Source organism: Narcine bancroftii, chromosome 3, assembly GCF_036971445.1.
Source record: "Narcine bancroftii isolate sNarBan1 chromosome 3, sNarBan1.hap1, whole genome shotgun sequence".
Lineage (NCBI taxonomy): Eukaryota > Metazoa > Chordata > Chondrichthyes > Torpediniformes > Narcinidae > Narcine > Narcine bancroftii.
Genome location: NC_091471.1, coordinates 332,942,051 through 332,956,454, shown reverse-complemented (window position 1 = coordinate 332,956,454; position 14,404 = coordinate 332,942,051). Strand labels below are relative to the sequence as shown.

Below are 14,404 nucleotides of genomic sequence, written 5' to 3'. Positions count from 1 at the left end.
CCTCTCACCTCCTGGCCCCGCGTCTCATCCGCCCCTCACATCCTTTCTTGAACCTCTCCACTCTCAGTCCTGATGCACGACCTTGACATTTCCTCCATCCCATCATCTCTCCCCCTCCCTTTCCCCCCACCCACCCACCCCAGCTGCTGTCTGACCCACTGAATTCCTCCATTTTAACTTTCATTTCTCCTGGGTGATTGGGCATCGTTCCTGGATGCTAAATGGGAACCATGTCCTGCAGCTGGGAGTCATCGCCAGTTGTGTTTCTGGTGGACGGACGCAGCGTGTAACTGCCTGTTCTCTGCTTGACCCACAGGCAGGCGAGGTCCATGGAGAAGTGGAGCTCAGTTCACCAGCCTCCACCATACTGTCGCTCCATGCCACGCAGAATGACCTCTCTCCCTTCCATCAGGACCTGGCGTAAGTTCCTGCAACAGTAGGGTCTGGTGGAAACACCCCTGGGCTGGTGGGCAATCTGAGAGTCATCTGGTTTACTCCCTCTCCTTTGCTGAGGCCAGTTTCTTGGCTCTGCTTTTCTCCGAGTGCTTTGTTAACCAGTCGGTCTTCAGGCGGGACCTTCCTTGCCCAGTGAGTTGGGGAGAAAAGGCAATGTTTTATTGCTGAATAGTGGCCAGGGATCTGGGCTGTGATTGGCTCTTGATATGCAGCCTAACGGCCAAACCCAGAGCCTGTAAATGAGCATGACACAGATCTTGCTTTCTGCACCTTTGCCATTATTCCTTAAGTTCTCATGGAGTCATACAGCAAGGCCTTTTGGCCCAACTCATCCATGCCAACCCCTTTGGCATTCTGAACCTGTCCCATTTGCCTGCATTTTGCCCACATTCTTCATGGGTGGCCAACCTTTTAATTTTTAATTTAGACATACAGCACAGTAACAGGCCACTTCGGCCCACGTGTCCATACTGGGGGCATAGGTTAATTTGGCGGCACGGACTTGTGGGCTGAAATGGCCTGTTACTGTGCTGTACGTCTAAATTAAAAATTAACAGGTTGGGGTCACCCTGCACCCTTTCCTGTCCACAGAACTGTCCAAATCTCTTTAGAAAGTCATAATTCCTCTGGCAACTCATTTGAGATACGGCCCACCCTCTGGGTGAAGAGTTGACCCTCAGGCCCCAATTAAAACTCAACCTCCTCCCCTCCCCCACCCACTCTAGTTCTAGAGTTGACTAGGCTGGGGAAAAGTCTGTGAGCCTTATTGTATTCATTCCCCTCATGATTTTATGCACAGTAAAGCATGGAAACAGGCCATGGTCCACACAGACCATTTTGAACCCCATTTCTGTTTCTCCCCACATTACAACTCCCCCCCCCCACTTCCTCAGATTCCACTGCTCACCTCACTGAGGGTAATTTACAGTAGCTGACCTCCCTGTCAATTGACTGTGGTTCAATTGGGATGAGATTGAAATGGCCGGGGAAACTCACAGGCACAGGCGGAACAGACCTGAGTCAGGATTGAACCCACGTCTCAGGAGCTGTGAGGGTTGGGTGCAGATCAGTGTGGGAAGACACATCTCTGACAGTAGACACGGGTGGATAGGATCACACTTGGAGTGTGTTCAGTTCTGGTCACCTCATTACAGGAAGGATGTGGAAGCTATGGAGAGGGTGCAAAGGAGATTCACCAAGATGTTGCCTGGATTGGAAAATAAGCCTTATGAGGCAAGGTTAGCAGAGCTGGGACTTTCCTCTTTGGAGCATAAAAGGATGAGAGGAGACTTGATAGAGGTCTAGAAGATTATGAGAGACATAGATAGGGTGGACGGCCAGTGCCCATTTCCCAGGGGGGGAATAGCAAACACCAGAGGAAGTTATGAGAAACAGAAGTACCTTCACAGACTTCACTCGAGACAAAAATTGAGAACAAAGAACATTTATTGTACAACAGTGCAAAGTTGGGTGCTTCCCCTTACCCTGGGAATACACACACACACTGGGGCTCACCCAACTTTTATACAGTTCATTTCAGTGTAGAGGTACCCTTTCCCCCCCCCCCCCAACATTGTTCTGCCTCCTGGATTGGTTTGGCATTTGGTAATTCTGTCTGCCTACGTGCAGTTTCTGTAAACTTGAAAGACCATAGGGTATCCTGTCTGGGTCCCATCATGTCATTGTCCTTATTCATGAATCTGCCTTTGCCCTTATTCACTCATCTCAACCCCCAGGACTTACTAATTCTATATGCAGAACTTGCTAATTCTTTCTCACTATAAGACCCTTATTCTATTATACTGGTGTAACCCTTCCTCACACTCTTATCGGAATTCATCCCTACTCAGCACTTACTTAACTTCCTCTAGTCTAGTCTAGTATTCCTTATTTCATTATACTAGCTTTACTTCCTATATTCTATTATCTCTCACAAAGTGAAGGGTGGGAAGTTTAGGGGAGACATCAGGGGTGTTATTTTTTACACAGAGAGTTGTGGGTGCCTGGAATCCCTTGCCAGGGGTAGTGGTGGAGGCTGGAACATTAGGGGCATTTTAGGAACTCTTAGGCAGGCACATGGATGGAAGAAAAAAATAGAGGGTTACAGGGTAGGGAGGGTTTAGTACTTTTTTAAGGAACATATGGATCGGCAAAACAGTGAGGGTCAAAGGGCTTGTACTGTGCTTTAGTGTTCTATGATAACGCAGAAGGCATTTGGTATGCTTGCCTTGGAGGCCAAGGCATTGAATACAAGAGTAGGGACATCATGTTGCAGTTGTACAAAACGTTGCTAGACCAGACTTGTAGCATGGTGTAGAGTTCTGGTCATCACATTGGCAGCAAAAGAGAGAGTGCAGAAGAGAATCACCAAGTTGTTTCCTGGGTTGGAGGGCTGTAGTTACAGATAAGCTGGGTTTATTCTCACAGCAGGGGTGAACTTATAGAGGTCAATAAGATTTTGAGGGATATCAGAAAGTAGATAATCCCAATCTTTTCCCAGGGCAGGGGAGCCTTGAACCGTAGGGCAGTTTAGAGCGAAAAGATTTAAAAGAGATCTGAGGGGTAACTTTTACCACCCAGAGGATGGTGAACAAGCTGCCAGAGGGGGTGGTGGAGGAGATGCATGTACAACATTTAAAAGGCATTTGGACAGGTCCTTGGGCAGGAAAGGTGTCGAGGAAAATGAGCTGGATACAGGTAAATGGGGTATGTGTAGACAGGGATCACAGTCGACATAGAGCATTTGGGGGTGAGAAAACCTTGCTGATTAATTTGGTGGTTCGATAGAGTTAGTCATCTTCATGGAGGCTGCCTTTACAGGTACAAGGGACTTTGGTGAGGCCATATCTGCAGTATTTGGGAGAATATTGGTGTCCTTATTTAAAGAAGGACATTAGTGCATTGCAAGTGATTTCAAGAAGATTTACGAGACTGATAATTGGAATGGGTGAGCCGTCTTGTCAAGAGAGATTGGTCAGGCGAGGCTTGTGCCCACTGGAGGTCAGAAGGAACCTCAGGGTTGTATGTGGTATCATGCATGGACTCTGACAATAACTCTGGAGAGTGATTGAAGACTTGGAACTAAATGAGTTAGAGTGACACAGTTAGCACAATGCTTGCGACCTGGGTTCACATCGGGCGGTTTGTGTCAGGAGTTTGTACGTTCTCCCTGTGCTTGCGTGGGTTTCTTCTGGCTGTTCCAGGTTCCTCCCACGTTTAAAAAAAAAACCATATGGGGTTAGTAGGTTAATTGGGCGGCACAGGTTTCATGGGCTGGACGTGCCTTCTAATGATTTTTTAAAAAGTGTAACAAGGTCCTGAGGAGTGGGTAAGGAAAGACTGCTTCTGCACAGGAGAAACAGAAACCAAAAAATAAGGATTTGCCCATTCAAGAAAGGGATGAGGTGAATATTTTTGTCTCGGAAAGTCTTGGGTTTTTAAGATTTATTTACTCCATGGATGGTGGAAGGAGAGTCTCTGAGTATTTTAACAGGCCCTTCGGCCCGACTTGCCCATGCCGACCACCTGCCGTGACTTACTGAGGCACTGATCTGCAGCAAATTAGCCACAAATAACAAATAGAAGCAAGCTGACTGGGTGTTGGCAGCACACAAGCTTCTCAAGTTGTGGGGTCTGACATTGACACACTCCAGACGAAGGCGACAGATCAAATGGGATTAGAAACTGGCTGGTCAAATCGGGGGTGAGGGGAGGGGAGATGTCCTGATAGTCAGATATGTTACAGAGCAGAAGAAAGCGGATGGATCTTTGTCGATGGGCCATGGTCCAGGAGTAGGTATGAGCTGTCCGAGGGCTGACATCCGACCTCTGGGCCCCAGCGGCACTGAACCTCTGAATGGCTTTGGTACGAAGATTAGGGAATTAGTCCTTTGTGGGTTTGGATGAATGTAGACATTGCTAATCATTGCTAATTGCTAATCATTCAACCTTGGATGTTTCAATCCATCCCAAAATGGAAGAGAGTGCCAGACAAACTCAGGCTTCAGTTATACCTGACAAAATCATGAGTTTGTTACCCTGCACGTTTCATTGCTTCACTGACAGACCTGATAAACTGAGAGCAGGGAACAATCATGCATGGGGTGGAGGTGGGGGTGAGGGGAGCATCATGGAGATGTTTCTTTATTGGGAGGTCACCCTCAGACAGTGGTTCTCTGCTTACTTTCTTCAGGAAGTGGCTGGCCTACAGCAAGCTGTACCGGTGTGTAGAGGTCAGCTATACCTGTCTGCTCCAACAATTGACCAGCATCGAGTACCAGTGGGGGCGAGCTCAGGTCACCCTGCAACAACAGGCGGTAGGAGGCAGCAGTGGCACACACTGAGTGTGCAGAGGGGGAGGGTGCAGGGAACACAATGAATATGCAGAGGGGGAGGGTGCAGGGAACACACTGAGTGTGCAGAGGGGGAGGGTGCAGAAAACACACTGAGTGTGCAGAGGGGGAGGGTGCAGGGAACACAATGAATATGCAGAGGGGAAGGGTGCAGGGAACACACTGAGTGTGCAGAGGGGGAGGGTGCAGGGAACACACTGAGTGTGCAGAGGGGGAGGGTGCAGGGAACACACTGAGTGTGCAGAGGGGGAGGGTGCAGAGAATACACTGAGTGTGCAGAGGGGGAGGGTGCAGGGAACACAGAGTGTATAGAGGGGGAGGGTGCAAGGAACACACTGAGAGTGCAGAGGGTGAGTGTGCAGGGAACATATTGAGTGAAGAGGGGGAGAGTGCAGGGAACACACTGAGTGTGCAGAGGGGGAGGGTGCAGAGAATACACTGAGTGTGCAGAGGGGGAGGGTGCAGGGAACACAGAGTGTATAGAGGGGGAGGGTGCAGGGAACACACTGAGAGTGCAGAGGGTGAGTGTGCAGGGAACATATTGAGTGAAGAGGGGGAGAGTGCAGGGAACACACTGAGTGTGCAGAGGGGGAGGGTGCAGGGAACACACTGAGTGTGCAGAGGGGGAGGGTGCAGGGAACACACTGAATGTGCAGAGGGGGAGGGTGCAGGGAATACACTGAGTGTGCAGAGGGGGAGGGTGCAGGGAATACACTGAGTGTGCAGAGGGGGAGGGTGCAGGGACACACTGAGTGTGCAGAGGGGGAGGGTGCAGGGAACACAATGAATATGCAGAGGGGGAGGGTGCAGGGAACACACTGAGTGTGAAGAGGGGGAGGGTGCAGGGAACACACTGAGTGTGCAGAGGGGGAGGGTGCAGGGAACACACTGAGTGTGCAGAGGGGGAGGGTGCAGGGAACACACTGAGTGTGCAGAGGGGGAGGGTGTAGGGAACACACTGAGTGTGAAGAGGGGGAGGGTGCAGGGAACACACTGAGTGTGAAGAGGGGGAGGGTGCAGGGAACATATTGAGTGAAGAGGGGGAGGGTGCAGGGAACACACTGAGTGTGCAGAGGGGGAGGGTGCAGGGAAAATATTGAGTGAAGAGGGGGAGGGTGCAGGGAACACACTGAGTGTGCAGAGGGGGAGGGTGCAGGGAACATATTGAGTGAAGAGGGGGAGGGTGTAGGGAATACACTGAGTGTGCAGAGGGGGAGGGTGCAGGGAACATATTGAGTGAAGAGGGGGAGAGTGAAGGGAACACACTGAGTGTGCAGAGGGGGAGGGTGCAGGGAACACACTGAGTGTGCAGAGGGGGAGGGTGCAGGGAACACACTGAGTGTGCAGAGGGGGAGGGTGCAGGGAACACACTGAGTGTGCAGAGGGGGAGGGTGCAGGGAACACACTGAGTGTACAGAGGGGGAGGGTGCAGGGAACACACTGAGTGTGCAGAGGGTGAGAGTGCAGGGAACATATTGAGTGAAGAGGGGGAGGGTGCAGGGAACACACTGAGTGTGCAGAGGGGGAGGGTGCAGGGAACATATTGAGTGAAGAGGGGGAGGGTGCAGGGAACACACTGAGTGTGAAGAGGGGGAGGGTGCAGGGAACATATTGAGTGAAGAGGGGGAGGGTGCAGGGAACACACTGAGTGTGCAGAGGGGGAGGGTGCAGGGAAAATATTGAGTGAAGAGGGGGAGGGTGCAGGGAACACACTGTGTGTGCAGAGGGGGAGGCTGCAGGGAACATATTGAGTGAAGAGGGGGAGGGTGTAGGGAATACACTGAGTGTGCAGAGGGGGAGGGTGCAGGGAACATATTGAATGAAGAGGGGGAGGGTGCAGGGAACACACTGAATGTGCAGAGGGGGAGGGTGCAGGGAACACACTGAGTGTGCAGAGGGGGAGGGTGCAGGGAACACACTGAGTGTGCAGAGGGGGAGGGTGCAGGGAACACAATGAATATGCAGAGGGGGAGGGTGCAGGAAACACACTGAGTGTGCAGAGGGGGAGGGTGCAGAAAACACACTGAGTGTGCAGAGGGGGAGGGTGCAGGGAACACAATGAATATGCAGAGGGGGAGGGTGCAGGGAACACACTGAGTGTGCAGAGGGGGAGGGTGCAGGGAACACACTGAGTGTGCAGAGGGGGAGGGTGCAGGGAACACACTGAGTGTGCAGAGGGGGAGGGTGCAGAGAATACACTGAGTGTGCAGAGGGGGAGGGTGCAGGGAACACAGAGTGTATAGAGGGGGAGGGTGCAGGGAACACACTGAGAGTGCAGAGGGTGAGTGTGCAGGGAACATATTGAGTGAAGAGGGGGAGAGTGCAGGGAACACACTGAGTGTGCAGAGGGGGAGGGTGCAGGGAACACACTGAGTGTGCAGAGGGGGAGGGTGCAGGGAATACACTGAGTGTGCAGAGGGGGAGGGTGAATGGAATACACTGAGTGTGCAGAGGGGGAGGGTGCAGGGACACACTGAGTGTGCAGAGGGGGAGGGTGCAGGGAACACAATGAATATGCAGAGGGGGAGGGTGCAGGGAACACACTGAGTGTGAAGAGGGGGAGGGTGCAGGGAACACACTGAGTGTGCAGAGGGGGAGGGTGCAGGGAACACACTGAGTGTGCAGAGGGGGAGGGTGCAGGGAACACACTGAGTGTGCAGAGGGGGAGGGTGCAGGGAACACACTGAGTGTGCAGAGGGGGAGGGTGTAGGGAACACACTGAGTGTGAAGAGGGGGAGGGTGCAGGGAACACACTGAGTGTGAAGAGGGGGAGGGTGCAGGGAACATATTGAGTGAAGAGGGGGAGGGTGCAGGGAACACACTGAGTGTGCAGAGGGGGAGGGTGCAGGGAAAATATTGAGTGAAGAGGGGGAGGGTGCAGGGAACACACTGAGTGTGCAGAGGGGGAGGGTGCAGGGAACATATTGAGTGAAGAGGGGGAGGGTGTAGGGAATACACTGAGTGTGCAGAGGGGGAGGGTGCAGGGAACATATTGAGTGAAGAGGGGGAGAGTGAAGGGAACACACTGAGTGTGCAGAGGGGGAGGGTGCAGGGAACACACTGAGTGTGCAGAGGGGGAGGGTGCAGGGAACACACTGAGTGTGCAGAGGGGGAGGGTGCAGGGAACACACTGAGTGTGCAGAGGGGGAGGGTGCAGGGAACACACTGAGTGTACAGAGGGGGAGGGTGCAGGGAACACACTGAGTGTGCAGAGGGTGAGTGTGCAGGGAACATATTGAGTGAAGAGGGGGAGGGTGCAGGGAACACACTGAGTGTGCAGAGGGGGAGGGTGCAGGGAACATATTGAGTGAAGAGGGGGAGGGTGCAGGGAACACACTGAGTGTGAAGAGGAGAAGGTTGCAGGGAACATATTGAGTGAAGAGGGGGAGGGTGCAGGGAACACACTGAGTGTGCAGAGGGGGAGGGTGCAGGGAAAATATTGAGTGAAGAGGGGGAGGGTGCAGGGAACACACTGTGTGTGCAGAGGGGGAGGCTGCAGGGAACATATTGAGTGAAGAGGGGGAGGGTGTAGGGAATACACTGAGTGTGCAGAGGGGGAGGGTGCAGGGAACATATTGAATGAAGAGGGGGAGGGTGCAGGGAACACACTGAATGTGCAGAGGGGGAGGGTGCAGGGAACACACTGAGTGTGCAGAGGGGGAGGGTGCAGGGAAAACACTGAGTGTGCAGAGGGGGAGGGGGCAGGGAACATATTGAGTGAAGAGGGGGAGGGTGCAGGGAACACACTGAGTGTGCAGAGGGGGAGGGTGCAGGGAACACACTGAATGTGCAGAGGGGGAGGGTGCAGGGAACACACTGAATGTGCAGAGGGGGAGGGTGCAGGGAACACACTGAGTGTGCAGAGGGGAGGGTGCAGGGAACACACTGAGTGTGCAGAGGGGAGGGTGCAGGGAACACACTGAGTGTGCAGAGGGGGAGGGTGCAGGGAAAACACTGAGTGTGCAGAGGGTGAGTGTGCAGGGAACATGTTGAGTGAAGAGGGGGAGGGTGCAGGGAACACACTGAGTGTGCAGAGGGGGAGGGTGCAGGGAACACACTGAGTGTGCAGAGGGGAGGGAGCAGGGAACACACTGAGTGTGCAGAGGGGGAGGGGTGCAGGGAAAACACTGAGTGTGCAGAGGGTGAGTGTGCAGGGAACATGTTGAGTGAAGAGGGGGAGGGTGCAGGGAACACACTGAGTGTGCAGAGGGGGAGGGTGCAGGGAACATATTGAGTGAAGAGGGGGAGGTGAAGGGAACACACTGAGTGTGCAGAGGGGGAGGGTGCAGGGAACACACTGAGTGTGCAGGGGAGGGTGCAGGGAACACACTGATGTGCAGAGGGGGAGGGTGCAGGGAACACACTGAGTGTACAGAGGGGGAGGGTGCAGGGAACACACTGAGTGTGCAGAGGGTGAGTGTGCAGGGAACATATTGAGTGAAGAGGGGGAGGGTGCAGGGAACGCACTGAGTGTGCAGAGGGGGAGGGTGCAGGGAACACACTGAATGTGCAGAGGGGGAGGGTGGCAGGGAAAATATTGAGTGAAGAGGGGGAGGGTGCAGGGAACACACTGAGTGTGCAGAGGGGGAGGGTGCAGGGAACACACTGAGTGTGCAGAGGGGGAGGGTGCAGGGAACACAGATGTGCAGAGGGGGGAGGGTGCAGGGAACACACTGTGTGCGGAGGGTGAGTGTGCAGGGAACATATTGAGTGAAGAGGGGGAGGGTGCAGGGAACACACTGAGTGTGCAGAGGGGGAGGGTGCAGGGAACACACTGAATGTGCAGAGGGGGAGGGAGCAGGGAACACAATGAATATGCAGAGGGGGAGGGTGCAGGGAACACACTGAGTGTGAAGAGGGGGAGGGTGCAGGGAACACACTGAGAGTGCAGAGGGGGAGGGTGCAGGGAACACACTGAGGGTGCAGAGGGGGAGGGTGCAGGGAACACACTGAGTGTGCAGAGGGGGAGGGTGCAGGGAACATATTGAGTGAAGAGGGGGAGGGTGCAGGGAACACACTGAGGGTGCAGAGGGGGAGGGTGCAGGGAACACACTGAGTGTGCAGAGGGGGAGGGTGCAGGGAACATATTGAGTGAAGAGGGGGAGGGTGCAGAGGGGTAGGGTGCAGGGAACACACTGAGTGTGCAGAGGGTGAGTGTGCAGAGGGTGAGTGTGCAGAGGGTGAGTGTGCAGAGGGTGAGTGTGCAGAGGGTGAGTGTGCAGAGGGTGAGTGTGCAGGGAACATATTGAGTGAAGAGGGGGAGGGTGCAGGGAACACACTGAGTGTGAAGAGGGGGAGGGTGCAGGGAACACACTGAGTGTGAAGAGGGGGAGGGTGCAGGGAACACACTGAGTGTGAAGAGGGGGAGGGTGCAGGGAACATATTGAGTGAAGAGGGGGAGGGTGCAGGGAACACACTGAGTGTGCAGAGGGGGAGGGTGCAGGGAAAATATGAGTGAAGAGGGGAGAGGGGGGGGGTGCAGGGAACACACTGAGTGTGCAGAGGGGGAGGGTGCAGGGAACACACTGAGTGTGCAGAGGGGGAGGGTGCAGGGAAAATACTGAGTGAAGAGGGGGAGGGTGCAGGGCACACACTGAGTGTGCAGAGGGGGAGGGTGCAGGGAACATATTGAGTGAAGAGGGGGAGGGTGTAGGGAATACACTGAGTGTGCAGAGGGGGAGGGTGCAGGGAACATATTGAGTGAAGAGGGGAGGGTGAAGGGAACACACTGAGTGTGAAGAGGGGTAGGGTGCAGGGAACACACTGAGTGTGCAGAGGGGGAGGGTGCAGGGAACATATTGAGTGAAGAGGGGGAGGGTGAAGGGAACACACTGAGTGTGCAGAGGGGGAGGGTGCAGGGAACACACTGAGTGTGCAGAGGGGGAGGGTGCAGGGAACATATTGAGTGAAGAGGGGGAGGGTGAAGGGAACACATTGAGTGTGAAGAGGGGGAGGGTGCAGGGAACACACTGAGTGTGCAGAGGGGGAGGGTGCAGGGAACACACTGAGTGTGCAGAGGGGGAGGGTGCAGGGAACATATTGAGTGAAGAGGGGGAGGGTGCAGGGAACACACTGAGGGTGCAGAGGGGTAGGGTGCAGGGAACACACTGTGTGCAGTGGGGGAGGGTGCAGGGAACACACTGAGTGTGCAGAGGGGAGGGTGCAGGGAACACACTGAGTGTGCAGAGGGGGAGGGTGCAGGGAACATATTGAGTGAAGAGGGGGAGGGTGCAGGGAACACACTGAGGGTGCAGAGGGGAGGGTGCAGGGAACACACTGAGTGTGCAGAGGGAGAGGGTGCAGGGAACACACTGAGTGTGCAGAGGGGGAGGGTGCAGGGAACACAGAGTGTGCAGAGGGGGAGGGTGCAGGGAACACACTGAGTGTGCAGATGGTGAGTGTGCAGGGAACATATTGAGTGAATAGGGGGAGGGTGCAGGGAACACACTGAGTGTGCAGAGCGGGAGGGTGCAGGGAACACACTGAGTGTGCAGAGGGGGAGGGTGCAGGGAACACACTGAATGTGCAGAGGGGGAGGGTGCAGGGAACACACTGAATGTGCAGAGGGGGAGGGTGCAGGGAACACACTGAGTGTGCAGAGGGGGAGGGTGCAGGGAACACACTGAGTGTGCAGAGGGGGAGGGTGCAGGGAACACACTGAGTGTGCAGAGGGGGAGGGTGCAGGGAAAACACTGAGTGTGCAGAGGGTGAGTGTGCAGGGAACATGTTGAGTGAAGAGGGGGAGGGTGCAGGGAACACACTGAGTGTGCAGAGGGGGAGGGTGCAGGGAACACACTGAGTGTGCAGAGGGGAGGGAGCAGGGAACACACTGAGTGTGCAGAGGGGGAGGGTGCAGGGAAAACACTGAGTGTGCAGAGGGTGAGTGTGCAGGGAACATGTTGAGTGAAGAGGGGGAGGGTGCAGGGAACACACTGAGTGTGCAGAGGGGAGGGTGCAGGGAACATATTGAGTGAAGAGGGGGAGGGTGAAGGGAACACACTGAGTGTGCAGAGGGGGAGGGTGCAGGGAACACACTGAGTGTGCAGGGGAGGGTGCAGGGAACACACTGAGTGTGCAGAGGGGGAGGGTGCAGGGAACACACTGAGTGTACAGAGGGGGAGGGTGCAGGGAACACACTGAGTGTGCAGAGGGTGAGTGTGCAGGGAACATATTGAGTGAAGAGGGGGAGGGTGCAGGGAACGCACTGAGTGTGCAGAGGGGGAGGGTGCAGGGAACACACTGAATGTGCAGAGGGGGAGGGTGCAGGGAAAATATTGAGTGAAGAGGGGGAGGGTGCAGGGAACACACTGAGTGTGCAGAGGGGGAGGGTGCAGGGAACACACTGAGTGTGCAGAGGGGGAGGGTGCAGGGAACACAGAGTGTGCAGAGGGGGAGGGTGCAGGGAACACACTGTGTGCGGAGGGTGAGTGTGCAGGGAACATATTGAGTGAAGAGGGGGAGGGTGCAGGGAACACACTGAGTGTGCAGAGGGGGAGGGTGCAGGGAACACACTGAATGTGCAGAGGGGGAGGGAGCAGGGAACACAATGAATATGCAGAGGGGGAGGGTGCAGGGAACACACTGAGTGTGAAGAGGGGGAGGGTGCAGGGAACACACTGAGAGTGCAGAGGGGGAGGGTGCAGGGAACACACTGAGGGTGCAGAGGGGGAGGGTGCAGGGAACACACTGAGTGTGCAGAGGGGGAGGGTGCAGGGAACATATTGAGTGAAGAGGGGGAGGGTGCAGGGAACACACTGAGGGTGCAGAGGGGGAGGGTGCAGGGAACACACTGAGTGTGCAGAGGGGGAGGGTGCAGGGAACATATTGAGTGAAGAGGGGGAGGGTGCAGAGGGGTAGGGTGCAGGGAACACACTGAGTGTGCAGAGGGTGAGTGTGCAGAGGGTGAGTGTGCAGAGGGTGAGTGTGCAGAGGGTGAGTGTGCAGAGGGTGAGTGTGCAGAGGGTGAGTGTGCAGGGAACATATTGAGTGAAGAGGGGGAGGGTGCAGGGAACACACTGAGTGTGAAGAGGGGGAGGGTGCAGGGAACACACTGAGTGTGAAGAGGGGGAGGGTGCAGGGAACACACTGAGTGTGAAGAGGGGGAGGGTGCAGGGAACATATTGAGTGAAGAGGGGGAGGGTGCAGGGAACACACTGAGTGTGCAGAGGGGGAGGGTGCAGGGAAAATATTGAGTGAAGAGGGGGAGGGTGCAGGGAACACACTGAGTGTGCAGAGGGGGAGGGTGCAGGGAACACACTGAGTGTGCAGAGGGGGAGGGTGCAGGGAAAATACTGAGTGAAGAGGGGGAGGGTGCAGGGCACACACTGAGTGTGCAGAGGGGGAGGGTGCAGGGAACATATTGAGTGAAGAGGGGGAGGGTGTAGGGAATACACTGAGTGTGCAGAGGGGGAGGGTGCAGGGAACATATTGAGTGAAGAGGGGGAGGGTGAAGGGAACACACTGAGTGTGAAGAGGGGTAGGGTGCAGGGAACACACTGAGTGTGCAGAGGGGGAGGGTGCAGGGAACATATTGAGTGAAGAGGGGGAGGGTGAAGGGAACACACTGAGTGTGCAGAGGGGGAGGGTGCAGGGAACACACTGAGTGTGCAGAGGGGGAGGGTGCAGGGAACATATTGAGTGAAGAGGGGGAGGGTGAAGGGAACACATTGAGTGTGAAGAGGGGGAGGGTGCAGGGAACACACTGAGTGTGCAGAGGGGGAGGGTGCAGGGAACACACTGAGTGTGCAGAGGGGGAGGGTGCAGGGAACATATTGAGTGAAGAGGGGGAGGGTGCAGGGAACACACTGAGGGTGCAGAGGGGTAGGGTGCAGGGAACACACTGTGTGCAGTGGGGGAGGGTGCAGGGAACACACTGAGTGTGCAGAGGGGAGGGTGCAGGGAACACACTGAGTGTGCAGAGGGGGAGGGTGCAGGGAACATATTGAGTGAAGAGGGGGAGGGTGCAGGGAACACACTGAGGGTGCAGAGGGGAGGGTGCAGGGAACACACTGAGTGTGCAGAGGGAGAGGGTGCAGGGAACACACTGAGTGTGCAGAGGGGGAGGGTGCAGGGAACACAGAGTGTGCAGAGGGGGAGGGTGCAGGGAACACACTGAGTGTGCAGATGGTGAGTGTGCAGGGAACATATTGAGTGAATAGGGGGAGGGTGCAGGGAACACACTGAGTGTGCAGAGCGGGAGGGTGCAGGGAACACACTGAGTGTGCAGAGGGGGAGGGTGCAGGGAACATATTGAGTGAAGAGGGGGAGGGTGTAGGGAATACACTGAGTGTGCAGAGGGGGAAGGTGCAGGGAACATATTGAGTGAAGAGGGGGAGGGTGAAGGGAACACACTGAGTGTGCAGAGGGGGAGGGTGCAGGGGGCATATTGAGTGAAGAGGGGGAGGGTGCAGGGAACACACTGAGTGTGCAGAGGGGGAGGGTGCAGGGAATATATTGAGTGAAGAGGGGGAGGGTGCAGGGAACACACTGAGGGTGTAGAGGGGAGAATGCAGGGAACACACTGAGTGTGCAGAGGGGGAGGGCGCAGGGAACACACTGAGTGTGCAGAGGGGGAGGGTGCAGCGAACACAGAGTGT

General features: G+C 55.5%; 1 protein-coding gene across 1 annotated transcript in view; it reads left to right on the top strand.

Annotated features, from left to right (window-relative positions):
• Positions 1 to 14,404, top strand: part of unc13d (unc-13 homolog D (C. elegans)) — a 147,178-nt gene that overhangs the window by 53,870 nt on the left and 78,904 nt on the right. The window contains exons 13-14 of the mRNA XM_069923281.1: positions 317 to 420; positions 4,649 to 4,772. Coding sequence (XP_069779382.1) covers positions 317 to 420; positions 4,649 to 4,772 — 228 coding nt within the window. The remainder of the gene's footprint in view (positions 1 to 316; positions 421 to 4,648; positions 4,773 to 14,404) is intronic.